This window comes from Ovis aries, chromosome 13 (assembly GCF_016772045.2).
Source record: "Ovis aries strain OAR_USU_Benz2616 breed Rambouillet chromosome 13, ARS-UI_Ramb_v3.0, whole genome shotgun sequence".
In the NCBI taxonomy this organism is placed as follows: Eukaryota; Metazoa; Chordata; class Mammalia; order Artiodactyla; family Bovidae; genus Ovis; species Ovis aries.
In genome coordinates, this window is record NC_056066.1 from 34,114,727 (window position 1) to 34,142,185 (window position 27,459).

General features: G+C 43.8%; 2 protein-coding genes and 1 long non-coding RNA gene across 10 annotated transcripts in view; 1 reads left to right on the forward strand and 2 right to left on the reverse strand.

Annotated features, from left to right (window-relative positions):
* Positions 1 to 17,677, reverse strand: part of SVIL (supervillin) — a 185,971-nt gene extending 168,294 nt beyond the window's left edge. For 3 of the 7 annotated variants that reach the window (XM_060397443.1, XM_042230623.2, XM_060397442.1), the window contains exon 1: positions 4,471 to 5,014. Coding sequence is in view for 3 of the 7 variants with exons in the window: in XM_042230629.2 (XP_042086563.2) it covers positions 10,410 to 10,575 (166 nt within the window). In the remaining 4 variants the exon portion in view is untranslated. Of the gene's footprint in view, positions 5,015 to 10,409; positions 12,063 to 17,158; positions 17,322 to 17,574 lie in introns of those variants that run through there. The other 4 variants (XM_042230629.2, XM_060397440.1, XM_060397444.1 and 1 more) reach the window with 3 other exon arrangements.
* Positions 1 to 27,459, reverse strand: part of LOC101116334 (large ribosomal subunit protein eL8-like) — a 119,114-nt gene that overhangs the window by 25,583 nt on the left and 66,072 nt on the right. Inside the window, exons 3-4 of one of the 2 annotated variants that reach the window (XR_009596050.1) lie at positions 17,159 to 27,043; positions 1 to 12,062 (exon numbers count right to left, since the gene is read on the reverse strand). The exon at positions 1 to 12,062 is cut by the window's left edge and continues 25,583 nt beyond it. Coding sequence is in view for 1 of the 2 variants with exons in the window: in XM_060397446.1 (XP_060253429.1) it covers positions 18,639 to 19,547 (909 nt within the window). In the remaining variant the exon portion in view is untranslated. Of the gene's footprint in view, positions 12,063 to 16,637; positions 27,044 to 27,459 lie in introns of those variants that run through there. The other variant, XM_060397446.1, reaches the window with a different exon arrangement.
* On the forward strand, positions 11,963 to 16,911 carry LOC132657624 (uncharacterized). The gene is made up of 2 exons (XR_009596051.1): positions 11,963 to 12,064; positions 12,317 to 16,911. It is a non-coding gene; the product is annotated as an uncharacterized LOC132657624 (long non-coding RNA).

Genomic DNA, 27,459 nt, shown 5'->3' on the forward strand with positions numbered 1-27,459 from the left:
TCTTAATGTGGACCCTCAGAAGATGAGCTGTGCAAAGGATTCAGAAAACAAAGGCAAGAGGATGGCCCAAGCACACAGCCATCCAGGGATGCCCAGTGCAGGGGCCAGAGTTTCACAACCTTACTACATCCAAGGTGGCATCCTGACACAGAGATGCTCAGAGGCAAAGCTCAGCAAGGCCAGAGAACCCGGGAGATGGAGCAGGTCTGGGAGGGAGAAGGAGCTCCTGGGAGGGTGTGGAGGGATGGGTGGTGAGCCAGAGAGGGAGAGCTTGAGATCAGGATGAGCTTTATTTAGGATGCAGGACTGGAGGAGGGGCCAGGAGAAAGGCAGACAGACATTGGAAATAAGAGAAACAGTGGCAACAACACAGGCAAAGCATGGAAGGGAGGGTGTGAAAGGCACAAGGAACTGAATCACTTTTTCCATGGCTCCTTCAAATCCCCTGAGCTGGTTGCTTCCATCTTGAGAGGCGTTTACAACCATGCTACTCAAAGTCGGTCCTCAGACCAGAGGTGTGAGCATCACCTGGGCGCTGGCTTGCTGACTCTCTCCCCCACCTGCTGCTGCTGCTAAGTAGCTTCAGTTGTGTCCGACTCTGTGCGACCCATAGACGGCAACCCACCAGGCTCCCTCGTCCCTGGGATTCTCCAGGCAAGAACACTGGAGTGGGTTGCCATTTCCTTCTCCAATTCATGAAAGTGAAAAGTGAAAGTGAAGTTGCTCAGTCATGTCTGACTCCTAGCGACCCCCTTGTAGCCCAACAGGCTCCTCTGTCCATGGGATTTTCCAGGCAAGAGTAGGAGTGGGGTGCCATTGCCTTCTCCGCTCTCCCCCACCTAGACTTACCCAATCACAACCTGCACGTTAACAAGAGTACAGGTGATGCTCAGTCAAGTTTGAGATGTACTGACTCAAAGTGGTGCTTATGATGATAGGCACTGACGTGAGATAGATCTGGGTTCCAATCCAGTTCTACCTTGACCCTGCAATACATGCCCTTAGGCCCTAAACCTCAGTTATCCTCCTCTGTAGAATGGAGATAATGATAGTATTGTGTCTCAGGGGCCCTAGGAAAACTTAAGCGAGGTCACATAAGGAAAAGCATGGCCATAAGGCTGGCAAACAGTAATGATATTATTTTTGTTCGTCCCTTCCAGCCGCCTTGGATAACAGCTCTGTTCTGTCTGCGTCTGAGCTCCTGTAGGGAATGAGTTCACTAAAGATGGGGAACACACATTCAGTCGGGTGATCTGTATCCAGGTGTGCAATATTGAGATGAAACCCTCAACACACACGTGCTGACATGAACCCAGGGCTGGGACGCGGGCCAGTCAATGACCCACAGCAAACAGGAAAGCGCTTTCTTTGACTCTGTGTACACAAAAGCCGGCTAGAAATGGGTTATGAACTTGCTTGGGATTAAAGGATCAACTTTCAGAAGAGAGTAAGCAAGTAACGAGGTGAAATACACCCCTCTTTCAAAACCTCCTGCATCAGTGCATGGCCGTGAGAAAGTGGGACAGAGATCCTTTTGAACCCACATCCAGCTGCTGTACCCATCCTTTGGAGGCCAGCAGTGCAAACCACCCTGAGATGCTTCACCCTAGGGATGAAGATTAATGCTCAGGAAAAGCACCTAAATCAAATCACACCACGAGATGAGTTTCTTCATTTTCGGCAAAACTCCAATAATGAAGTGGCTGATTTCATTGCATGCACCTTAATTTCCTGTGTTGGCAAAAGAGCACATACAGAAACCCCAGCAGGCTTGTAATAGGAGGACAAGTCTTACTGCTTGCATTATTAGATATGGGGGGAAAAAAAACAACAGAATTTAGTACCTAGAACACCCACTTCTGTCGTGAATAATAACAGCGTCAAGAGTATTTTGTGCAGCTAAATTCTGATATGAAGAATCCACAGATCATTTCAAGGCATTCAAGCAGCTCACATCTGCAGACCAGCTACTGTGCAGTGGGTGCTAGGACCTAGGTGCCTCGTTGAACACCCCCTACAGAGGAAGGGGGCCCCAGGACACGGTGTCAGGGCCCCATGGGATAAAGCACAGGCTTAAGTCAAGGCCCCAGAACCCAGAGGCAGAAGGTCAGAGGCGGCTTCTGGGAAAATCTCCTTTGAGATCACTTCCCTGGCAAGCAGGGGAAGGCAGAATATTTCAGGGAGGGGTCCCAGCAAAAAGAGTGGCATGAAAGACCCTGAAGGGGAGGCTGAGGAGCTGGGCTTTGGCCTTTAATCAGTGGGAAACTATGCAAAGTTTGGTTTTTGCTTTCCTCTTGGTTTGGCTTCCCTCGTGGCTCAGATGGTAAAGAATCTGCCTGCAACACGGGAGACCGGAGTTCGATCCCTGGGTTGGGAAGATCCCCTGGAGAAGGGAACCCACTCCAGTAATCTGGCCTGGAAAATTCCATGGACACAGGAGCCTGGCAAGCTACAGTCCACTGGGTCGAAAAGAATCGGACATGACTGAGCGACTTTCACTCACTCACTCACTCCTCTTGCTTTAGTAAGGTCATTCTGAGGATAGACAGGACAGCGGAGAACATGGGGCAAAAGCGTGGCGCCATCATCCAGGTAAGGGGAAGGTGCAGGGAGGCTCAGGAGGTGTGGGGGCAGAAGCATCCTTTCAGAGACTGACTCAGCTGTCTTGGTGACCTATGGAGAGTGACCATGCAGCTTCTGGCTCAGAGTTAAAAGCTGCAGGAAAGTTCCAGATCGGGGAATTCGCCTGGTCACAGGGCAGCCCACAGACTAGTGTATTAATACTCCTGGCAGCAAAGAGCTGCCTGCGGTGGTCGCTCCTGCAGCTTTCCATGCAGCCTCTGACCCTGAACACTGCTGCTCTCTTAGCCAACAGCCCTCTTCTTTGGATATAGTTTCTGAACTGTAAAGTTGTAAACGACCTTAGGTATTGACAAAGATTTTCATTCCGAATAGAAATTCAAAAATCTTAGAGTGGTTACCAAGAAACAAGATGTCCTAAAAGTACCAGCAGAGCTATCTGTGTGCACTGAGTACAGGAGACATAATCTGGGTGCTTTGACTGAATGCTGTTTTGAATAGTAAGTATCCTTGTGGCTCCAGAGTTAGCATCTCCTTGGGGGATGACGAGAACTGTCCAGGAGGAAACAAGATGAGCAAACCGCCTCTCTGTGCCCACCTGTGTCACCGTCTCAGAGGACAGATAGGATGATTACTCCTGGCAGGACACCCACTACTTGGCTTCCCAAGAGCTCTTCTGGGCTGATGAAAAGAGGCAGCCGCCATATGCCTGGTTTATGCTGCTTCGCCCTGGGATCGGGAGGATCACTGACACCCTGCAGTTTTTCTCAGCAGGGATACCACCAGCATTTTGGCCAGGGCCACGCTTTACCTTACCACATGGGACTGTCCCCCATTACAGGGCATTTACAGTTGTAGCCACATCCCCTCAAACACCAGCCACAGTTATTATGAAAACCAGAATCACCCCCAAGCATTTCCAAAAGCCCCCAGGGTTGCGGCACTCAGTCTGATTGAGAACCATGGCAGTATTCACTGATGAGGCTCATCTCTATAAATATTCTGTTTTTCTACCTGATAAAAATAATCAGTGCCCCTACTGGTCCATCTGATACAGTATAAAGAAACCATCTTTAAAATAAAGAAATAAAAACAAAAAAAGGAACCACCCTTTTTTTCAGTATAAGCAAATCACCAACCTAAATTACAAACAGATCACAGTTGTCTCTAGAGCTTTACAAGAATGATATGGCATTATTTTCTTGGAGAACAAAAAAATGAAATACAACCCCAAAGCGAGAAACTAGAGTGAGAATTTTTTTTTAATATATAAATAAATCCTGAAACATCGGAGGTTCTCTAAATTAAACTTAAAGAATCAGAGTACAAAGGTAAAGAACCCTCAAAACAAAGACCATACAAAAGGAACACTGATGATTTATATTGGGTTGGCCACAAAGTTCATTTGGGTTTTTCCATAAGATGTTACAGAAAAACCTGAACTTTTTGGCCAACCTAGTATTTCCACATGGATTAATAATAGGAAAGAAATAAAACTTGACCTTCTGAACTCCACCTCCATACATGTGATACAATGATTGAAGTACTCTGTATTGTGAATATGCTATTAATTCCAAGGCTTTAAGTGCTTAACGTTTAGACAGGAGTACCTTCTAGACTGTAGGCTGAATTGTTAGTATCAACCTTTCTGTAACCATAAAGAAAGTTATTTTGCTTTTAATAAAAAAAAAAAAAATCCAATCATTCTGAAACCAAAAAACATGCCCAAGGGTACCTACAGAAGTATGCAACAACTAGCACATACTGGCAGGAACATTCCAGTGTTTGACATCTACAAATCCTTCGGAAGCATGCTCAGACAAATGATACTTTAAAAAAAACAAACAAAACAAAACTGCATTTAGATTTAAAGGAAGGGTTTTCACTTACTTCAAATTTCTGTACACTCCTTGTTCCTCTAAGTTAAAGGGGGGAAAAAACCACACTGTAATTCCTTATTTTTCTAATTAAAAAAATAAAACACGTTATATCCTCTAATTCGGCTTTGGTTGTCCTCAAGTATTCTCTGTGTGTCTCCTTTCAAAGAATACTACTTTCAAATTCTAAACAAAAAGCAAAATATCAAAAGTTAGCCCAAGGAACACTGTACAAAATCAAATATCACAACGCAAACAAGGCAACTGCATCTATCAGAAGTGATGATTCAGAAGAGGATAAATTTAGAACGGTGCTTTCCAAATGGCGTTTGGGTGCCAAATGCAATAAAACAGGTGAAGGCTACATCCCAAAAGTTTCTCTGAAAAAAGATCGCCAAAATATTATCAACAAGTGTCTTCTTTTTGAAGCTGTCGGTCCCCTGGTGTCCTTGACGCTGAACTTCCACAATCTGGCCTTGGTGTGGCCATCCATTCCTGGGTAAATCCAAGTAAAACCTGAGGACACTTCAGCCTCTGAGGACGCTGTCAGAAGCAGTGGAGCAATTCCACATGGGACGGGCCTTTTATGGCCTAAACTGGGAGAGCCTTGATCTCAGCTCATCTACCAGAAATAGCTCCTGAAACTCAGAGGGGCCCATCAGCTGTTGCAGCAGGCCTGGCCAGTGGCAATCTCAAGTGCAATGAGAACTGCCACATTGTCTTTCAGCTTGCTTTACAGAGAAACTAAAAATGCAACAGCCATCTCCTGAACAGGCTACAACCATACAGAACTGAATAGGCAAATGTTTTTCTAATGCTAGTCTTCGGATTATAAAAGAACACAAAACCACTGATAAAGCTCAGACAACAACATTCAGAAAGTAACATACACATACATGTATAAACAGTATGCTATAAAGGCACACGTGTCTCTACAAGTTCACACGTGGTGCGGACATCTGTGGGTTTCTCCTCACTTCCAAAAAGAGAAATTTCCAATGGAAAATGAGTCATCAGAAGAAAGAATTGCCCTGGAAGGAATTTCTCGAAAACAATACAAATGTTTTGTCTTGAAACCAAAGACCATGCTCTGAATGGATGGATCTCACTTCAGATGGAGCTCAGGTTGTTCAGCTCACTCAAAGACCAGAAGAAACTTAACTAAGGGGCGACAAAAAAAAGAACTGTCGAGCACAACCACTTCTTAAAAGGCTATTTATATTTTTTTTAGGTATTCAAACTAATATTACAACCCTGCTTATAAAAATACTTACAACTGTGTGTGTCCTTGTCATTGGGAAGATTAACAGAATCTCTTAATTGTTCCTCTAACTCCAGCATAAAGCATAGAACTCAGAATTCTGTGCTGCTCAGGGGCAGGCACCTGGCTGCTAGCTCTCTGACCCTCCAGCTGCACCAGGCAGCAGAGGCTCCCAGAGCAGGACCTGAATTCCGGTTAGTCACTAACCCTGCAGGACAATGCCTCTTTCTAAACAGACAGTCCTGTGGCCAGGGAAGAAGGCAGATACCCTGGGCAGCTGTAATGATTAAACACCGGCTTTGTGACTGTTTTGCACAAGGGTTAAAGACGCTTTGTCCACACCAAGTTTTTTAATCACCTCAAGATGACAAACAAAACTTCATAGCATGACTCCTTCTTCCTAATCTCCATCCCCATGGGGCCTCACTTTATTTTCCCTTCAACCAATTTTGCTTTTTACCCTTTTTAAATTTTATTTGACTTTGCTTTATATATTTATAAATGCTGCTTTAAACTCTTCCTGGAGCAAGCAGGGTAAAAACAAAAACTTAGGTGAAATAACTAACTACTGAGGTCTTTCTTTTAAGAAAAGAGGAGACAATGAATCACTGCTACCACAACGAGGCAGGCTTTTTTCCCAAAACAGATTCACTCCCACAAAATAAACATCTAACTTTTGGACACCTCTGAGGTTATTGTTTCCTGCTGCAACAGAATTGGCCTAGCTTAATGCATTGGAGTCTAAAGATTAATTCTTCTCAAGTGCATCTTTTACACATGCTTTTTATCTTTGTTCAAAGTCCCGTTAATTCTACCTGTGCAATGTGTTTAAATACTTTCCTTTTTTTTTTTTTTTCTGACTGGATCCTGAAATTAGGAAGCTCTTGTCATACATACTTCTTTCCCAAACTATGACAGTATCAGAACTGACATGCATGGCAGCAGACTTAACGATATACCCATGAAGAAAAGCGAACATCACATTTTATAAATTAATGTAAGAACTAGACTTAGACCTCTCCAAGATATTCGATAATTATTTCTCATTTGCTATTAATACTAGAATTATAATAACCATATGGTAGTCTCATTCTCACTAGGAACTTCATTATATCAGCTTTAGCATGACTTTTAATCTGGCTTTTGTGGGCTAATCTAAAAACTATGACTACATGACATTGGTCTTAAGAGAAACTACATTCTATGGAAACATTTTATAATAATAATGAACATGTGGAAACCAAAATTAAAACACAATGCTTTTACAATCATGACAAAAAATATTTTGATACAAACTTAACATACAGATTCAGTATGCCGAAAAATTTAACATGCTGATAAAATACAGCCAAGAAGACCTAAATAAACAAATACACATACACTCTGCTCATGAGTTTGAAGAGTCAACATAGTAAAGATGTCAGTTCTCCCCTAAAATGATCTCTAGATTTAATGCAATTCCTATCAACATGCTAGGGAGAATTTTTGTTAGAAAAAGATAGGCTTATTCTAAAATTTATAGGAAGAGAGGCAGGCCTTAGTGTAGCTAAAACAATCTTGAAAAAGAAGAATAAAGTGAGAGTAATCTATCCCATATTAAGCCTTACTAAAAAGATATAATAATGGATTAGAATAAAGAATCCTGAAATAGACCACACAAATATAACTAATTTTTGACATAAGACACCATTTCAACAAATGGTTCTGGAGCAAATGGACAGACATAGACCCAAATAAACAAACAAAACTCTTATATCTAATCTTCACACCTTATATAAAAATTAGCCAAAGTGAAGCATTAGGGGTAAAAAAAAAAAAAAAAAAAAAAAAACAGGAGAAAATCTTCAGGATCTAGATGAGTTCTTGTTCTCGACACAAAAAGCACTCAGTGTCTTAGACCTGGACTTCCCTGGTGGTCCAGTGGTTAAGAATCACAGGTTTGATCCCTGGTCCAGTAAGATCCAACTTACTAAGGACAGCTGAGCCCATGTGCCGCAACTACTGAGTCCACGCTCTGGAGCCCGTGCTCTGCAACGAGAGAAGCCGGCACAATGGGGAGCCCAAGCACCACAGCTAGAGTAGCTCCAGCTCACCACAACTAGAGAAGGCCCACGTGCAGAGCAGCCAAAGCAGCTCAAGACCCAGAACAGCCAAAATTAAAAAAAATAAAAATTTTAAAAAGAATATAAACCAAAGTTTAAAAAAACACAACTCATAAAAGTGAAAAATCATGAATTAGATTCATCAAAATGCAAAACTTCTGCTTTTTCAGAAGATCACATTAAGAGGATGAAAAGACATGCTAGGGAATGGGAGAAAGTATTTGTGGTTACATATCTGAAAAAGGAGAACTATATAGAACACAGGAAGAACTCTCAAAATCAAAAGCAAAAAAAAAAAAAGAAAAGAAAAGAAAAAACCCCAATCCGTCCAACTAGAAAATGGTCAAAAGGTACAGTGAGGCATTTCACCAAGAAGATGAAAGACAGATGGCAAATTTCACGTTGAACATGAAAAAATGTGCAACGCCATTAGCCATTCAAGAAATGCAAATTAAAACAATGAGATATTCCTACACACCTATCAGAATGGCAAACATTAAAAAAAAAAAAACTGACTACACCAAGCGCTGGCAAGGAGAAACTCGACCACACATTGCTGGTGGGGATATAAAATGGCGCGGCTACTCTGGGAAACAGTTCGGCAGTTTCTTTGAAAACTAAAGCTGCCAAACCAAACTACCATATGGCCCGGCAACTAACTGCACTCCTGAACATCTATTCCAGAGAAATGGAAACTTATTTTCATAAAAATCCTGAATACCACTGTTCGTAGTAGCTTTATTCACAATAGATAAAACCTGGAAACGAGCCAGATGTCTTTGATGGATGAACAGCTAAATAAAAATTTGGTGTGGCCATACCATGGAAGTCTGCTCAGAAATGAAATGGAACAATCTATTGATATCTGCAGCCACCTGGAAGAATATCCAGGGAACTGTGCTGAGTGAAAGAATGCTGATCCTCAAAGTTTAGATGCTGTGTGATTGCACTTCTACAACACTCCCTGAAAGCTTACTGTGCAGACGAGGATGCAGCAGAGGCTAGGGCTGGGGTGACAGGGCTGTGAGAACAGCATGAACAGTTCTTCCCCTGTCCTACCAACTGCATCAAACCCAGTACCCTGGTGATGATCTTATTTACAGTTTTGCCAGATGTTACCACTGGGGGTGAATGGGTCAAAGTACACAGCGCTTGCTCGCTCTCTCTGTAGTAATTCTTATAAACACATCTGAATCTATTATCTCAAAATTAAAAGTCTAAACATTTTTTAAAAAATCTACTTCAAATGAAACTTCCAAATGCAACCCATCTGTAACTGAGTTACTGACCATAATTGTACTCTGAGTAAGTCTAAGTGGATTTGCCTGTCATCAATGCCACCCTAAGAAATTCAAATTGGAAATGTTTCTTTTCCCTTACAGGATGGAAAGTCATAGCCCTAAGTAAAACATTTCATACAGAAGAAGAAATGGAAAGCATTGCTTTCCAACTGAGCATGTTTATATGGCTGGTTGTCTGGATACTGAAAAGAGCATCTCTAATTCCTGGGGCCTATCTAATAAACAATAGGATCCCTCCCCTTCATTTTCAGCAGTTCAATCCACTGCTCAACATGATTCTCAAAACCTGATCAACCATTGAGAAACAAGAAAACTCTTCAGAGAGGGAGGTGACCCGGCCATCTCAAAATTTCATCCCACTACAAACACAGAAAATAGGTTTCTAGAGTCAAGAGTTCTATAGCCTTGGAGGTATCATTCTTGAAAATAAAAGGACAAGATCAAAATCTAGCCTTCTGCATGGTGGGACAGGACGTCTGAGGGTCCTTCAGTGCTCTTTATCCTCTCAGATGCCAGAACGTGAAACTTAGATGCAAAGGAGTATGGATATTCCTGGGCTTGGGCAGCCCTTGTTCAATGAACTGAAGACAAGCTTCATCTTATACCTGCATTACGTGGCTTCCCCAGAGCTGATCCTTTCTAACACAAAAGTCCAGCATGAGTTAGTTTGGCTCTCAGGGCGTTTGGATCTAACTTCCTCATCACTCATCTTCCACAACCACTGTCTCCTCCCCCAAACCAACCCCAGTCCCTCCCCCTTCAGGTTTACAATGGGATTCCAGCTTCCTCCACACCCCAGAACTGCTCCCCAGCCATGGGCCCTCCTGGCGGACCTGGCCTCTATAAGGCATCTGACATCCTCTGCCCATTTCCACAGCCACCAAATCTCTGTTTCTCCCAGAGTGAGTTCTGTAAGCCCCTCAGCAGAATTCTGGATGGCGCTGATTCCCTGGAGTTCAGAAAACCAGGATATGAGACAGGAGACAAATGATGCTATGCTCCTCCCCTCCCATTGTGACCCCTGGCTCCTGCTTTCCCGGCTGATCACAGCCTCAGCACCGGACCCTCCCTTCCAGCCAGGACCACATCCTGTGGCCAGGAGCTCAGCCTTCCTCCCTGCTTCTACTCCCTCACCCCTTCTCTCAACTGCCTCTCGTCAGAACTACTGCAAGAGCCTCCAGCTGCGTTTCCCTCCTCAAACTCATCCTCTTCACTCCTTCCAGAATGTGTTTTAAGCAGCCTGACTGACTGCATCACTCTTGGGGGGGAAATCTCCCAACTCACTCACCAGCAGTTCTCAGCATGGACTTGGCTCGTGGCGTCTCCCTGGGCAGCCAGGTACTTCTCCTAGATGGAGGCTCATGTGACCAGTTCTGAGAATTCGAGGTTCTTGAGGAGTAAATGTAAGCATGTCCCCACAAAAGACTCACTTTTACCCTCCTGTAGATATTCATCAGGAGGAGGGGAAAGGGATCAGGTTACACATGAATCCTGGGGCAACTGCACTTGACTCACAAGACGACTCTTGAGAGTCCCTTGGACTGCACGGAGATCAAACCAGTCAATCCTAAAGGAAATCAACCCTGAATATTCACTGGAAGGACTGATGCTGAAGCTGAAGCTCCAATCCTTTGGCCACCTGATGGTGAAGAGCCTACTCATTAGAAAAGACCCTGATGCTAGGAAAGATTGAGGGCAAGAGGAAAAGGGAGTGACAGAGGATAAGATGGTTGGATGGCATCACCAACTCAAAGAACATGAGTTTGAGCCAACTCAGGGAGAGAATCAAAGACAGGGAAGCCTGGCATGCTTCAGTCCACGGGGTCACAAAGAGTCAGACACAACTGAGCGACTGAACAGCAGCAACAGAGCTGACCTCATGGACCCAGATCTGCGGTGACTTACTTTGACGGATGTGTGGCTGATAGCTGTGTGATTCAAGAGGATTGCATGTTTTGTTTTATGACCAACTTCACATTTGGATACATCCAGGACCCTGTGACATGTGCATACAACATCTGTGTGCTGGTGACAAACAGGGGGTTGAGAGGGGCTGGCCTGGTGGGTAATTCCAAAGTCCCTACTGTGACTCAGCCCCTCCCACCTCTTCAGTCGTATGTCCCAGCACCCCTCCACCCCAGAGGCGACCACCAGAAACCACAATGACTGGGGTTGCTGGATCCAGGCTGGTCTCGAGAATGCCATCCTTTCCTTGTCACTTGGAAAATCCCTCATTATCCTTTAAGGCTCAGCTGACTCTGCTTCTCGATGAGCCCTTCCTAACGTGCTCCGTGAATTCCAGCCTCTAGACTGTTCGTGTCCAAAGGGCAGGGGCCCCATCTGTCTCTGCATCCACGGAATCCAGCAGTGCCAGTCACTCCCTACACACAATAAATGTCTGTGGCATGCCTTTAGGTCTCTTTCTAATTTTAATTCAGCGACATGCTCTTTTTTTTTCCAGCAGTAACCAATGGACACTGACTACCCCTCTGGAGTTAGAAAGTGACAAGAGTGACAAAGTGGCTCCTCACTTTATAGGCAGGGAATGAAGTGGGTGGAGCCAGCTCATAGGCTTTTGGCAGAAGCCTCACTGTCCAGTTTTCCCTCCATGAAGCACCTATTTCTGAAGAGAGGAGGACGTCAGAATTTCAGCCAGAACTGTCAGTATGCAGAAAGCAAAACAAAGTTCTCCACCTGACTGCTTCTGCCTTCTGCAAAGTTCCGCTTTCTAAATGGCAATGAACTTGAGCAATCAAGATAAGTATTTGTTTAAGCCGCTCCTTTCCAGGGGTTGAAAACACGAAGCACCAGGGTCTGAAGTCTGTCCTCGTTTCTGCTATGATGGGACCAGCCTTAGAATCACTTTCTTTTTCTCCAATATAACTTGGGAAGCAGACTTGGAATCACTTTCTTTTTCTCCATAAACTTGGGATTTCGACATCTGTGAGTAAAGACCAAAACATACCTCGTCATCTCTTAACACCTACACTAATACACCCCCATGACTCTGAGCTTGGGCTGCCTGGACCATGGACAAATAAGTTTTACTGTGGGTAGATTTTTAAAAAGCAAAAAGGGTTTTTTTTGTTAACAGTATTTTTAACCAATAAAGCACCCTCTCCCAGTTAGTCTAAATCAATCAATCAATGTCTGTCTGTCTGTCTCTCTCTCTCCCTCTCTCCCTCCCTCTCAAAGCTTATGGAGAGCTTCATTGGTTTGGAGGACAATATTTCGAGCTCCAAGGTCATGTGTAGGTCACTGGCTTCGAACACCAGATGAGCAAGCCAAGCCCTCTCTCCCAGGCTGCAGCTTCAAGAATGATGGGTGTGGAGAAACGCGCAGCAGGAGCAGAACTGCTGGGCTCACGGTCCAGATGAAATGTGAGTTTGCTGGGAGAGAGGGGGAGGCCTGGCCCCTGTTTTATGAGTCCTGGCTGCGGGCACACAGCCTCTCAGAGGGCTGGACCAGCGTTGCATTCCTGGACACCGCACTCAGAGTCTTGAGAGTAATCGGAGATGTACAGAGTGTGACCTACTCTATTTCGGCTGCTACAGATTAAAAAGTATGGGACTGCTGTCGATTCATCGCATGGCAGAAATGCAGAGGTGGCTTCTCAAGTGGGGACACTGGCTCAGAGAGATATGATACAGCAGTGCAGGGAGACGCTTGCACACGGGAGAAGACTCAGAAGTTCTTTCCTTTCCATGAGGGGGCTGACATCACAAAGCGTAGCACCAAAAGGGGTTCCCTTGAGAAATATCGTATGACATCCCTTATATGCAAAGTCTAAAAAGAAATAAACAGATGAACTTACCGACAAAACAGAAAGAGACTCACAGACTTAGAGAACAAACTTATGGTCACCAGTGGGAGGGATGTGGGGAAGGGATAGTTAAGGAGTTTGGGATGGACATGAACACACTGCATATTTAAAACAGATAACCAACAAGGACCTACAGTACAGCGCAGGGAACTGTGCTCGATGTTATGGGGCAGCCTGGATGGGAGTTTGAAGAATGGATACATGTGTACGTATGGCTGAGTCCCTTCGCTGTTCACCTGAAGCAATCACAACATTGTTAATCGGCTGTATCCCAACACAAAATCAAAAATAAAAAAAGGGGCTGGGGGGTGGGGGAGGTGGGTTTCCTTGGCTGACTCCAAACAACAAGAGAGAATGGACAGCCCTGATTTCTGCATGAAACACGACATCCCTGTGGTCCTCCTTGGGGTGCTGTGTAAGAGTCCATCTCTGCACCGGCTACAGAGGGGAACTGGGAGCAACACCCAGACCCCAGAGATGCACTGAGGACACAAAGAACCAGGGCTGCTTGCTCTGTAACCACGTGCCCGGCCTCTGCACACCCCGAAACCCCACGCAGCCCGAGGAGGGGGCACAGTGCCCACCACTGGGTTTCCGGCATCACGATCCTTCTTCTCCTCCAGAAACACAAGTCTTAAGTGATGGCTGCACACTTGGGCCAACCCACAGAAGCCTAATAAACCTGTAATAAAGCGGAACCACAGTACAATAATTCTATAAAGCTGAACCACTACGCGTTGTAGCTTCAAGTGTGTCTGTGGCTCCCGCTGGAGATCCCTGGAGGCACAAAGGGTGGTGACTTCCTACCCTAAAGGTAACCCAGACACGGTTGATTTGGGGGCTGGGGTGACAGCGCTGAGGAGGAGAGCGCTGTCTGTACACGTCTAAGCGTGGGAGAACAGGGTGCGTGGGAGAACAGGGGGCAGGGTTGGGGTCAACCGAGCAGGCAACACGGGGGCAAGGCTGGGTGGGGGTTGAGAGTGCATGCGAGTTCAGGAGGAGGAATTTCTGGGGTAGGTGGGCGATGCTAAAAACTGGAAAGTTTCAAGAAAAGAAAATAAGGGAACGATATGGAGACCCATTGATTAAGTTCTGAAACAGAATTCACTTTCTGATCGTTCTCATTTCACAGCCTCAGGTGACAGCTTGGTCTCAGTCCAGAGGCCAGAGAATTGCTGGTCTAGGTCAACCCCAAGGTCTGGTTTGGTTCTAAAAGCCTGAGATTCTGGGACTCTGAGGCAAAGCACTGTCTCACAGTCACCAGAGAAAACTGAAGAGAATTCTGAGAAAGAAGAGTGTAATACAGATGGCGGAAGGGGATCCAGGAGAGATCAAGTGGGTCAGCACCAGGCGTTCAGGAGTGAGAAGTATTTCTGAGACAGCAAGACCGGAAATACAGATAAAAACTCTGGATCACACCTCAGCTCCCTCAAACAGGGACTCGGTGTAGAGTGGACGATCCCTTCAAAGACCCCAAAGTCATCTGCTGGACTTGTTATACCAGTGTGGACTCCTTAGTAGCATGCATGGGGAAAATTCCCTTTGGAGGTGCTATTAGAAATGTCTGGTAACCTCATCTGTGGGATGCAACACACATACTGCATCAGAGCAAAGAGAGGAGAAACATGTTGGCAGATACATCCCCAAAGGATGATGCTTATTTAGGAATTATTCCAGGTTCTCCCAAGTCCTTAGCATGGCCCACATTCCCACCTCGGTGCCCTGGGAATGTGAATTCCACCAGGACAGATTTTTGTCTGCTGTGTAGATGATTTCATTTCTGGTACCCCAGAACAGTGCCTCACTCACTTCAGTCACTCAGTCATGTCCGACTCTTTGTGACCCAATGGACTGCAAAACACCAAGCTTCTCTGTCCATCACCAACTGAATGGCAAACCACTTCAGTATTCTTGCCTTGAGAACCCCATGGACAGTATGAAAAAACAGTGCCTGGCTGGTAGAATCCTCCTGCAATGCGGGAAACCTGGGTTCAATCCCTGGGTTGGGAAGATCCCCAGGAAAAGGGAAGGGCTACCCACTCCAGTATTCTGGCCTGGAGAATTCCATGGACTAGTCCATGGGACCACAAAGACTTGGATATGACTGAGTGACTTTCACTTTCAAGACACAGTAAAAGCTCAAAAAATGTTTGTTGGAAGAGAGGGATGAATAATATCTATTTTACAGGGAAAGTACCAGACAGAGTTTTTATAAAGTAAAAAAGTTTTTTCATTGCCCCTCACTGCTCCCCCCGCAGTCTCTAGTCTGTGATTACAGTCCTGCTCACTTCAGCAAGACAGTTTCACAAGCCTGAATTAGTTCACCTCCTCTCCACATACCAAAATCTTTGGGGAAGAGTTTCCTTATTAGATGAGGCCTGATTTCCCTGCAGGGCTTCCTGGCAAAGGCCTCAGTGCATTCTGATCTTTTAGCATCACTTATGCAAATCCATGGCACCTGGGCTCCCAGCACCGGGAGGCCTGGTCTGCAGGCCTTTTTGTAAGCTAATTGCCTGGTGAGCCCTGAAGACAGGATTGCTTTCCTGAATCACACTGCTAACAGGGCCCTCCCTAAATATTTTTTGCCGATGGCCAAGTGGGCAAGCTTGGCTTTTTTTCTCCCTAGAAACACGATCCTGCTTTCTATACCAACAAGTATTAATTCAAATCCCCAGTGGGCAGTCCAGGATATGAAAATTACAGTAATCTAATCTTGTAGAGGAAGACGCATGAATCATCATTACACGGTCTGACAAAGAGCTAACTGATTAATCCCAGGCTGCACAGAGGCTGGGGTCCACAGGCATGGCTTCCTGGGGTCTATAAACCAAACAAGTGGACCCACCCAGCAAACATCAGAGAGGTGACAGCATGGTTTTCATCCCAAGGGCACACGCTGGAAGTCTCATCATTGTTTGGAAAATTCCGTGACTGAGGGGCCAGAGGAGCTGCAATCTGCGGCTCAAAACTCTTGTCTTATCTTCTAATTCCAGTATCAACTGCTTAGGCTCTGAGGTTTAATTTTAAGTAGAAACTGGGAGGTTTGCGGAATAATGGCTTCTCAGCAAGTGACCGGAAACCCCAATGGTCTCAGGGGAAAACAAAAGACTATGCCCAAGACAAGACAGGCCACCAACCAGGATGTACTCTGCACCACATCACAGGAACCCACCTCGCTGAAGGAAGGTCCTGACCTTGTCCTGAAACTTTCAGAAAGAACACTGGAGCTCCCAGCTTCCACCCAGAAACCGCAGCCCCAACGCCCTGGGAAACTTGGTCAGGGCGCCCACAGCCCTGAACCATCACTCCACTTTCTTTTTTTCCCCCCTACTTTTTCTCTTACACAGCTGTGTTCAATTTTCTGTCCTTGGGGTTTTTAAAGGAACATTTATTCTAGGGCCAGGATTCTCCAGTTTTATGGTTATACAACTCCCTCCCAGGGCCAAAGAATGTTTGAAAAGCCTAAACCCGGCAGAGAGAGTTAGTAATAGTATCCAAATGAAAGTGAAAAGTCCAGACTTGTTCCAATTTCGATTCAACTGCTTACTTGATTATATTGTACCTTCTGTTTGCCCTTCAAGATGCTTGCTACCTACTGTTTTTAAATCAGACTACAAGGAGGGTGTATATATGTCTGTGTGCGTGCGTCTTTGTCTCTTTGTGTGTCTATGAGGGCATGTGTGTGTCTGTCTCTGTGTGTATATGTCTCTGTGTATGTTTGTGTGTGTGTCTGGGACCAGGTAAGGTACAGAGAAGTCCAAAAGTGTATTTATATTCTTCCACAGTTACTGTTTCCTGCTTGATGGTAAGTTTTATTTGAAATAAGACATTCATCATAAATTGGATTGAATAAAAGATCACAAAGAATAATGCCTGAAGGATTTTTACGGACTTATTTATTTTTCCTGCAGAGAAAGCCAGACAGTACTAGGTTTTTGGTAGTAGGACAGGTTTTTTTTTTTTTTTTTTAAAGAACCCTAGTTTTTACTTAAACAGTCAACTAGTGGCATTGTTAGCTAAAATGCCCAAACCTAAGTACATTATCAACATTCAAAAAGCAGAGACCACTCCCCTCACCAAACATATACAAACATACACACACACCCCAACCCCACCAAGAAAAGAGCACAAGGCCCCTACCAGCCCGTGAAATGCTAACGAGCCTTCTAAATGCAGCCAAATGGAGTAATCTCAGAAAATCCAAAAGTCCTTACCTGGCTTCTCCTCTCTTCCTGTTACCTAGAGTCCCAAACCTCAGAGAAATCAGCCCAAAGGTTCTGTCTACATAGGTTCACGAACATCCTTTTTTTTTTTTGGCCCCCTGGAGTCTCCCAAGGGCCAGCTGCCGGCTTCATACACACCCCGTCTCCTTGATCTGATGGACAAAGCAAAGTTCAGGCTCCCGGGCTGAGGTCTGTGACACAGCACACACCACTCACATGAGAGGTCTGGCTGCAGCCCAAGGCAAACAAGATGATTTTGAGAAACAAAGTTATTTGCACAGACCCACCCTTGCGCAGAGAAAATGGAATCAGTTTTCCTCCATGGATGGATCTGAAATGCTGTCAGCAGCACCTGCTAAACGCAGTCTGGTCACCTGCAAATGATTACAAGACACCTGGACACTGACCTCGAGACCTGAGCATGATGAGGGACCAGGGCAGGCTGTTCTCAGGGGCCACGGTGAGCGGAGCACACCAAGGCTTTCTCTTTTGACCATCTCTCGCTCTTTTAAGATCAAGATAATCAACAGTGCCCTTTAGCCCGGCCTTGTAGGCAAAATGACAGGTTAAGGTTCAAATGATTCCTTCCAGATAACCAGACTCTAACTGTCCCATAAGCGGAAGTTAGTAGAGATCTCTAAACCCAGGGCAGAGGACAGCTGAAAAAAAAAACAACAAACAACAGATTCTGGACTCATGGTTTCTTTGAAGCTGGTGATTTCCTCAAGTAGGGCAAACTCCTGATAGTGATTTCCCATAATAATTAAAAACCCTGTGGATCTGTGCTTGAGAACAAAGATGCTTCTTTCAGAAGAAGATTGTTTTCATGAAAGTAACCCTGAAAAATTCTTCCCTCAAAATCCCTAAACTGCACGCCCTCTACATGCACAAGGAAATACAACCAAACAACAATAACCACATCAAAATAAGTTTTCCAACCACACATACAAGGAAAAAATCCTTACAAGAAGGCTTTTAGCAGAGCTTGAAAAACCAGCATATTTTCTCATATCATGCCAAGCCAGTTAGGAAACACTGGGTTTTAAAACTAAGGTTTTATGATCAGCCACTTACATTCCTTATAAGAAAAGGCAGAAATGTGAGCTGAGAGAAGTCAGATACAACTTTAAAAATCCGACTTACCAAAGTGTACAGGGTTGCGCACACACGCACACACACCCACCCACCCACCCACCCACATCCACACCCCCACACACACCACCACCCCCACCCCTGCCTTGTAAAAGAGAAAATAAACACCACTTGGGCTCATCCAAAATGCATAGTCTTTAATCATGGTCTCGAGACATGATGTTTGCCCAGAATATCCAAAGTGCTTAACAGCCTAAGGAATAGTCCAAGTTCTCAAGAGAAGGTTGTTACTTGAAGGACCATGTGTCTTTTTTTTCTTTGTTTTTGAAGAAGAATCTTTTTTATTACTTTTATGTACAGAAAACTCAATAGTGTACACTCAGCCCAGCTTGGTGGCCAGCTCTTTGGCCTTTGCCTTTTCTAGCTTGGTGATGCGAGCCACTGACTTCGGCCCCAGGACACTGCCTCCCCAGTGATAACGGATCTCATCGTATCTGTCATTGTAATTGGTCCTGATGGCTTCCACCAGCTTAGCCAGGGCACTCTTGTCCTCCAAGTTGACTTGTGTGAAGGCTAAGGTGGTGCACGTCTTCCTGTGCACCAGGCGCCCCAGCTGGGCCTTGCCCTTGATGATGCAGTAGGGAACCCCCATCTTGTGGCACAGGGCGGGCAGGAAGACCACGAGCTCGATGGGATCCACATCGTGAGCAATCACCACCAGCTGTGCCTTCTTGTTCTCCACCAGGGTGGTGACAGTGTTGACCCCTGCTCGAAGGACAGGTGGCCTCTTGGTGGGGGCATCACCTTTGCCAGCAGCTTTCTTCTCAGCTCGGGCCAGCAGCCTCTGCTTCTTCTCTTGCTTTATCTCTGGTCTGTACTTGTGGGCCAGCTTAAGCAGCTGAGTAGCTGTGTGTTGGTCCAAGGCCTGGATGAATTGGTTAATTGCAGGAGGCACTTTCAGCTGCTTATAGAGAATAGCCATTTGCCGCTGTAGCCGGATGTAGCGGGGCCATTTGACAAAGCGGGTGAGGTCCCTCTTGGGTTGGATGTCCTGTCCAATGCCAAAATTCTTGGGCCTCTTCTCAAAAAGGGGGATGACCGCCTTCTTGGCCTCCCGCTTCTTCACCATGGCCGGGGCTGGGGCCACCTTCTTCCCCTTCGGCATCTTGAAGGGCTGGCGTAGAGAGCGGACCATGTGTCTTAAACAGTTGCTTTCACACAATCTAAATGAATAAAGGAGCACTGGGGAAAGAATGCACTGATGCAAATGGTAAGGCCCACGGTTCATACACCTTTGAGGCTTTCTAGCTGCTAGTGATTTGTGTGCAAGGATGACCTGCCTGGAAATGCACTCATTCTTCACCCTCAAAAGTCCAGCTGCCCATGTGGCATTCCGATAAACAGGCTTACGAAACGGTACCAGACTTAGGCATTCCTAGGTGCACCTTTTGAGAAAATCACCCTGTTCCCTCCACCTCACTTCAGGATCGGCTGTAGTCTTGGGAGCCCCAAAGTTGGGATCCACTAATGTCTGAAGAGCTGTGAGGCAGTGATGTAGGCACAGCCAGGACTTTGCTCTAAAAAGACCTACATGGACTCAATTAACAAAAGCTTGTAGGATGTCTTTTCTTTTTAATCTGATTTCAAATGAATATTGTTTGTTTTCAACTTTCTTAATTTTTCATTGAAGTACAGTTGATTTACCATGTTAGGTTAGTTTCTCATTATAGCAAAGCGATTCAGTTATACATATACATATATCTATTCTTTTTCAGATTCTTTTCCATTATAGGTTATTTTAAGATATTGAATATCATTTCCTGTGCTATACAGTAGAGCCTTGTTGGTTATCTCTCTTATATATAGTATTTTGTACCTGTTAATCTCTAACTCGCAATTTATCCCACCCTCTTCCCCTTTGGTAACTATAAGTTTGTTTTCTTTATGAGTCTATTTCTCTTTGCAAACATGTTCCTTCGTATCATTTTTTTAGATTCCACATATAAGTGATACCGTATGATATTTGTCTTTCTCTGACTTACTTCACTTAATATGATATTCTCTAGGGCCATCCATGTTGCTGCAAATAGCAATATTTCCTTCTTTGTTATGGCAGAATAATATTCTGTTGTATATATGGACCACATCTTCTTTATCCATTCATTTGTCGATGACCATTTAGGTGGCTTTCATGTCCTGGCAAATTGTAAATAGTGCTGCTATGAATGATGGGATGCATGTATCTTTTCCCAGGAGAGTTTTTGTCTTTTCCAAATATATGCCCAGAGATTGGAGTGTTCAATCATATAGTAGCTCTTGTTGTTGCTCAGTTGCTCTATTTTTAGTTTTTCAAGGAACTTTCACACTGCTTTCCAAAGTGACTGTACTGATTTACATTCCCACCAACAGTGATGGAGGGTTCCCTTTTCTCCACACCTTTTCCAGCTCAAATAAAAGATCTTTTAAACATTTCAACCTAAATTTCAAAAAAATCATGTCAATAAAATCATTCTCTCAGCTTTCTCCCAATCAAAATAATAAAAGAAAATCAAAATCATCAGAGGACAAACAGTACAAAGTCTGAGGACCCTTCTCTGGACTCCAGCCCAGCACCACCCTCCTGCCTCACCTCTACCTACAATGGGTAGTGTCCCAGATACAGTAATTACACCTGCAAGAGTTGGCCCCATAGAAGAGATGACCTCAAACTCTACCAGCACTTGGTGTTTCAGCCAAGCAGGAAACGATCTGGGAGCAATTTCCCCCAGAGTGTGGCTCATCAGAATTTCTAGAAACAGCTGCCTCACTGCTTCCACTGCTTTTCTGCACAGCCCCTCTCAATCCACTCTGGTCTGGGGTCCCCACCTCTGAACTACCATCATCCTGGTCACCTGGGCTCAAGGACCCCACCCTCTCCCACTTCCTGCCTCCTTGGCTGGCTGCCTCCCCTCTACCCCATCCCAACCTGAGCCTCATGAACAAACTCTTTCTGTCGTCATCCTTTCAGATGAACTTACTTGTTACCTAAATCCCATCTATAGTCAAGAGTTGCTCCTCAGAGTTCTGGCATCATGTTCAACTATCTACTTAATACCTCTTTGGGATATTCAACAGGCACCTCACTTTATATGTCCACAACAGAAATCTCAAGTCTCAAAGCTGGCCTTCCTCATGAACAAACAAACGCAAAAAGAAAAACAAAGAAAACCCTCCTTCCCCCAGTCTTTCCTCTCCTCAGAAGCTGCCAGGATTTGGGAGTCATACTTTCTGCCCTCCTAGTCCTCACTCCCCAAAACTCAGCTATCACCAGTGTTGACAGCTGTACCTCCAAGAAACATTCTTTTTCCTTATAGACAACAGCTTTATTGATATACAATTCACACACCATACAATTCGCCAGTTAAAAGTGTACTAGTCAATGGATTTTCATATATTCTGTACAACCATTATCAAATCAGTTTTAGACATTTTCATCACCCCCAAAGGAAACCACATACCCATCAGCAGTCACTCTCAATTTCCCCTACAACAATACAGTCTTGGGCAGCCATTAATCTGCTTTATGTCTCTATAGATTTGCCTGTTCTGGAAACTTCATATAAATGGAATCATATAACACACAGTCATTTGTGTCTGGCTTCTTTCAGTGAGTATATTTGCAATATTCATCTTTGTCATAGGATGTATCAGTACTCCATGCCTCTTTATAGTCGAATAGCAGCCTATCATATGAATACACAACATTTTGTTTGTTCATCAGTTAATGGACATTTGGATTATTTTCATTCTTTGGCAGTTGTGGATAATACTGCTATAAGATGCAAACTATTATATATAGGATGGACAAACAATAGAGTCCTACTGTATAGCACAGAGAACTCTATTTAATACCTTGTGATAAACCATAATGGAAAAGAATATTACAAAGTATATATATGTATAACTGAATCTTTTTGCTTTATAGAAGAAATTAACCAAACATTGTAAATCAACTATACTTCAATAAAATTTAAAAAATAATACTGCTCTATACATCTGCATATCTTTTGCTGTCTCACATACAGGGTTATCGTTACCATCTTTCTTTTGGACTCTGTGGGAGAGGGAGGGGGTGAGATGATTTGGGAGAATGGCATTGAAGCATGTATAATATCATGTAAGAAATGAATCGCCAGTCTAGGTTCGATGCAGGATGCTTGGGGCTGATGCACTGGGATGACCCAGAGGGATAGTATGGGGAAGGAGGTGGGAGGGGGGTTCAGGATTGGGAACACGTGTACACCCGTGGCAGATTCATGTTGATGTATGGCAAAACCAATACAGTATTGTAAAGTAAACTAAAAAAAATACGTAATAATAATACTTCTATGTTATGTTTTTATATAGAAATATGCTTTCATATCTATTGGGCATACACCTAGGAGTGGATATGCTGGGTCATAAGGTAAAATCTATCTTTAACTATATTAGGAACTGCAAAACTGCTTTCCAAAGTAGCTGTTTGGAAAGATTCTGCATTCCTACCAGCCATGTATGAGAGTTCTAATTTCTCAATGTCCTCACCAACACTTGTTACTTTCCATCTTTCATAGAGGGTAGGACACAGTATCTCCTTTGGTTTCAATTTATATTTCTGTGATGGCTGGTGATATTGAAAGTTTTCTCATGTACTTATTGGCCATTTATATATCTTTGCCTGTTTCAGATAGTTGCCCATTTATGAAGTAGGTTATCGTTTTATTCTTGAATTGTAAAGAGTTCTTAGATATTCTGCTGTTGCTGCTGGTAAGTCGCTTCAGTCGTGTCCAACTCTGTGTGACCCCATAGACGGCAGCCCATCAGGCTCCCCCGTCCCTGGGATTCTCCAGGCAAGAACACTGGAGTGGGTTGCCATTTCCTTCTCCAATGCAGGAAAGTGAAAAGTGAAAGTGAAGTCACTCAGTCGTGCCCGACTCTTAGCAACCCCATGGAATGCAGCCTACCAGGCTCCTCTGTCCATGGGAATTTCCAGGCAAGAGTACTGGAGTGGGGTGCCATTGCCTTCTCTGATATATTCTAGATAAAAGTACGTTATTAGGTTACATGATTTGCAAGTTTTTCCTCTCATTCTGTAGGGTTTTTTCACTCTCTTGAGAGTGTCTTTTAATCCCAAAAGTTTTTAATTTGGTTGAAATCCAACTTACCTATTTTCCTTTTGTCACTTATGCTTTTGGTGTTATGTCTTAAAAAATTAATTGCCTAGCCCAAGGTCATGAAGATTAACACTCATGTTGTCTTCTAAGAAGGATGTAGTTTTAGTTCTTACATTTAAAAATTTGATTCATTTTGAGATAATTTTTATACACAGTGTAAGGTAGGATCCAACTTCATTCTTTTGTGTGTTGATATTCAGTTGTCCTAGACTATTTGTTGAAGACACTATCTGCCAATGAATTGTCTTGGCATCACTGACAAAAACAATTACCATAAACGTAGGAGTTTATTTCTAGTGTATCAATTCTATTCCAAACATTAATGTCTATCCTTATGCCAGAACAACTGTCTTGAGTACTGTAGCTTTGTATTAAGTCTTGAAATCAGGAAGGGTGAGTCTTCTAATTCTGCTTTTTTCTCAAGATTGTTTTAGCTATTCTGGGTCTCTTAAATTTCTCTATGAACTTTAGGGTCAGTTTGTTGATTTCTGCAAGAATTCATCTGAGATTTTGATAAAGACTGCATTGGCACCCTACTCCAGTACTCTTGCCTGGAAAATCCCAGAGACAAAGGAGCCTGGTAGGCTGCAGTCCATGGGGTTGCTAAGAGTCGGAGACGACTAAGTGACTTCACTTTCACTTTTCACTTTCATGCATTGGAGAAGGAAATGGCAACCCACTCCAGTGTTCTTGCCTGGAGAATCCCAGGGATGGGGGAGCCTGGTGGGCTGCCATCTATGGGGTCGCAGAGAGTAGGACACGACTGAGGCGACTGAGCAGCAGCAGCAGCAGCATTGAATCTATAATCAATTTAGGGAGTATTGTTGTTTTAATATAGTAAGTCTTCTGATCTGTGGACATGGGAATTTTTTCCATTTATTTGGGACTTTAAATTTTGTTCAATATTTTGTAGCTTTATGAGCATGTTTTATACTTCCTTAATTACATTTATTTCTAAGTACAGGCACATCTTGTTCTGGTGTGCTTTACTTTACTGCACTTTGCAGATACTGTGCTGTTTTTTTTAATGCTAAGGGAAGCTTTGTGGCAACCCTTTGTTGAGCAAGTCTATCAGAAACATTTCTCCAACCGCATTTGCTCACAGTGTCTCTGTGCCACATTTTGGTAATTCTTGCAGTATCTCAAACTTTTTCATTATTATATTTGTTATTGTGATCTGTGATCGGTGACCTTTAATGTTACTATTGCAAAATGATACTGACTTGCTAAAGGCTCCAATGATAGTATTTTTTAGCAATAAAGCATTTTAAAATTAAGGCATGTACATTGTTTCATTAGACATAATGCTCTTGTATCCCACAACCTTTCTGAAGCTGATCTAGACCTTAGGTGGAAAGCTTTCAGTCCTTCGAAATTAAGTATGAAGTTAGCTGTGGGGTTCTCACAGGTGCTCTTTTTAGGTTGAAGTCTGCTTCGAGTCTAGTTTGCTGTTGTTTATTTAATCTTAAAGAGGTGTTAGAATTTGTGAACCAAATTAGTATGCACAACACACGTCCAAATTTCCCTGCATGAGACCGCTGTCGTTGTTTGCTTGCTAAGTCGTTTCTGACTCTGCCATCCCATAGACTGCAGCATGCCAGGCAGGCTCCTCTGTCCTCCACTGTCTCCTGGAGTTTGCCCGAATTTGTGTCCATTGAATCCGTCATGCTATCTAACCTTCTCATCCTCTGCCTTATCCCCTTCTCCTTGTGCATGAGAAAGGCCTGTGTGCAACTGTGTTCCCTCTGTGTTCGCTCCCTGTACCATCTCCACAGCTCAATGCTGCTCCTCTTTACAGGTCTCTGCTTCAAGGCAGAGCTGGACCGCCCTATTCCAAGACCCCGCTCCACCACCGCCTCCTCCCCAGACACGTGTCACACAACTTCCAACACACTCAGCCATTATCCTTCATTGTGATCACACTTGCATAAGGTTTAGTATTTGCCAGCACGGATTCATCATTTTAATCCTCACAACGACCTCACTAGGTGGACACTATTATCACCATTTTATAGATGTCAACACTGAAAGAGAGGTTAAGTGTCTTGTTCAAGTTCATGCAGTTTGTAAGCGGCGCACTCAGGATTCAAACCCAGACCCCTCACTCCTCAGACCATTCTCTTAAACATCTGCTATATTAACACATATGTGTGGAATCTAAAAAATGGTACAGATGAACCCATTTGCAAAGCAGAAATAGAGACACAGATGTAGGGAACAAATGGACAGACCCCAAGGGGGGAAGGAGGGGTGGAATGAGTCGGGAGCCTGGGACTGACATATACACACTAGTATATTTATACTATATGTAAAATAGGTAACTAAGGAGAACCTGCCATACAGCACAAGGAGCCCTACTCAGTGCTCTATGGTGACCCACACGGGAAGGAAATCCAACACAGAGGGATATGTATACATATAACTGACTCACTTTGCGGCACAGCAGAAATGAACACAACATTGTAAAGCAACTATACTCCAATTTAAAAAAATTTTTTTAAAGAGGAAAAAAATAATTGCTCTTATTTGCTTCTTATCTTGCTATCTATATACAAGCCCTGCTGACCTCAATTACTGCTGTATTTTTAGCATCTAACATGGACGTGGCAGGTGTTAATACATACTTAATGAACACATAAACATTGGACTTAGGATGCCATGTAAGAAGAGCTCCATGGGACTCCAGTGAGCCTTGCCAACCATACGCCCATGGAGAGTCACAAGACTCATCCATTTCTGAGACTCTTTAGGAAGGAAGGTTATTGAATGTTTTTCAAACTCACTGTAGCACAGACCCATCTTCACGGCCCTGTCCTCAGTGCATTAATAGCCTAGAGAAGTGTGTTCCATGGAACACATTTTGAGAAATCCTGCCCCAGAGCAACAGGGCAGACAGCACAGTCCCCAGAAAGACACTTCTGTTGCCCTTGCAATGCCTGGCCCTGCCTTCCTCTAAACAGTCTTAACTCAGGGACTTTCCCGGTGGTCCAGTGGTTGGGACTTTGCCTTCCAACGCAGGGGGTGCAGGTTCAAACCCTGGTCGGGCAGCTAAGATCCACATGCCTCAAGGCCAAAGAAACAAACCATTAAATGAAAGCAATATTGGAACAAATTTAATAAAGACTTAAAAAAAAATACACACACACTAAAAGTCTAACTCAAGAGTCCATAAAAGCTTTGTCGTGTCCACAGCCCAGTTCAAAAAGGAAACTCCAATATATTAAGCTTGGCTTTTCTTTTACACACTGGAACAAACGGCTACTGGGCAAACAGACTTTCCCAATTTGTCAGAATGGTTCTCCCCCTGGATGTTCGTGGTCCCCAAACTTATGACTGAGATACCTTTACTTTTCTCAGAGCTCTGCTTTGTTGAATGTGACTGAAACAAACTCACCCTTCACAACGTCCTTTACCGTATTCTCAGAATTTCAGGCAAAACCAATGATGTGTATATAACCTCAGAATGGTTCTATTTCTCTCTGAATACTGACCGTAATGCTGATGTTTAAATCATAGCTTCAGATGGAGAATGACTGCAAAATCTTCCTGTCTCAGCTCTCCCAGTCTTCCAGCTCATCTACTCAAATTCTTCCTGCAAAAGAAAAGTTTCTACTCTGAAATCTAAGAAAGAAAACAGCCAACAACATAAGAACCACATGTATGAGCAAGGCAAAGTACACGGCTGTGATTCATTTGCTGCTTCTAAAGAGCTTTTCTCCTTTCAATTATTCATCTACAGTGGTGATTACAAATTATAGGCAGTGGTTAGAATATCTTTTTAAAGCTCTTATTAAAAATACTCAATTAAAAATACATTCTTTAGAGAGCTACCATACAATCCAGTGATTCCACTCTTGGGCATATATCTGGAGAAAAGTCTAATTTGAAAAGATACGTGAATCTTGATGTTCATAGCAGCACTATTTATGATAGTCAGGACATAGAAACAACCTAAGAGTCCACTGACAGATGAACGGATAAAGAAGATGTGGTAACATTTTTCACAGA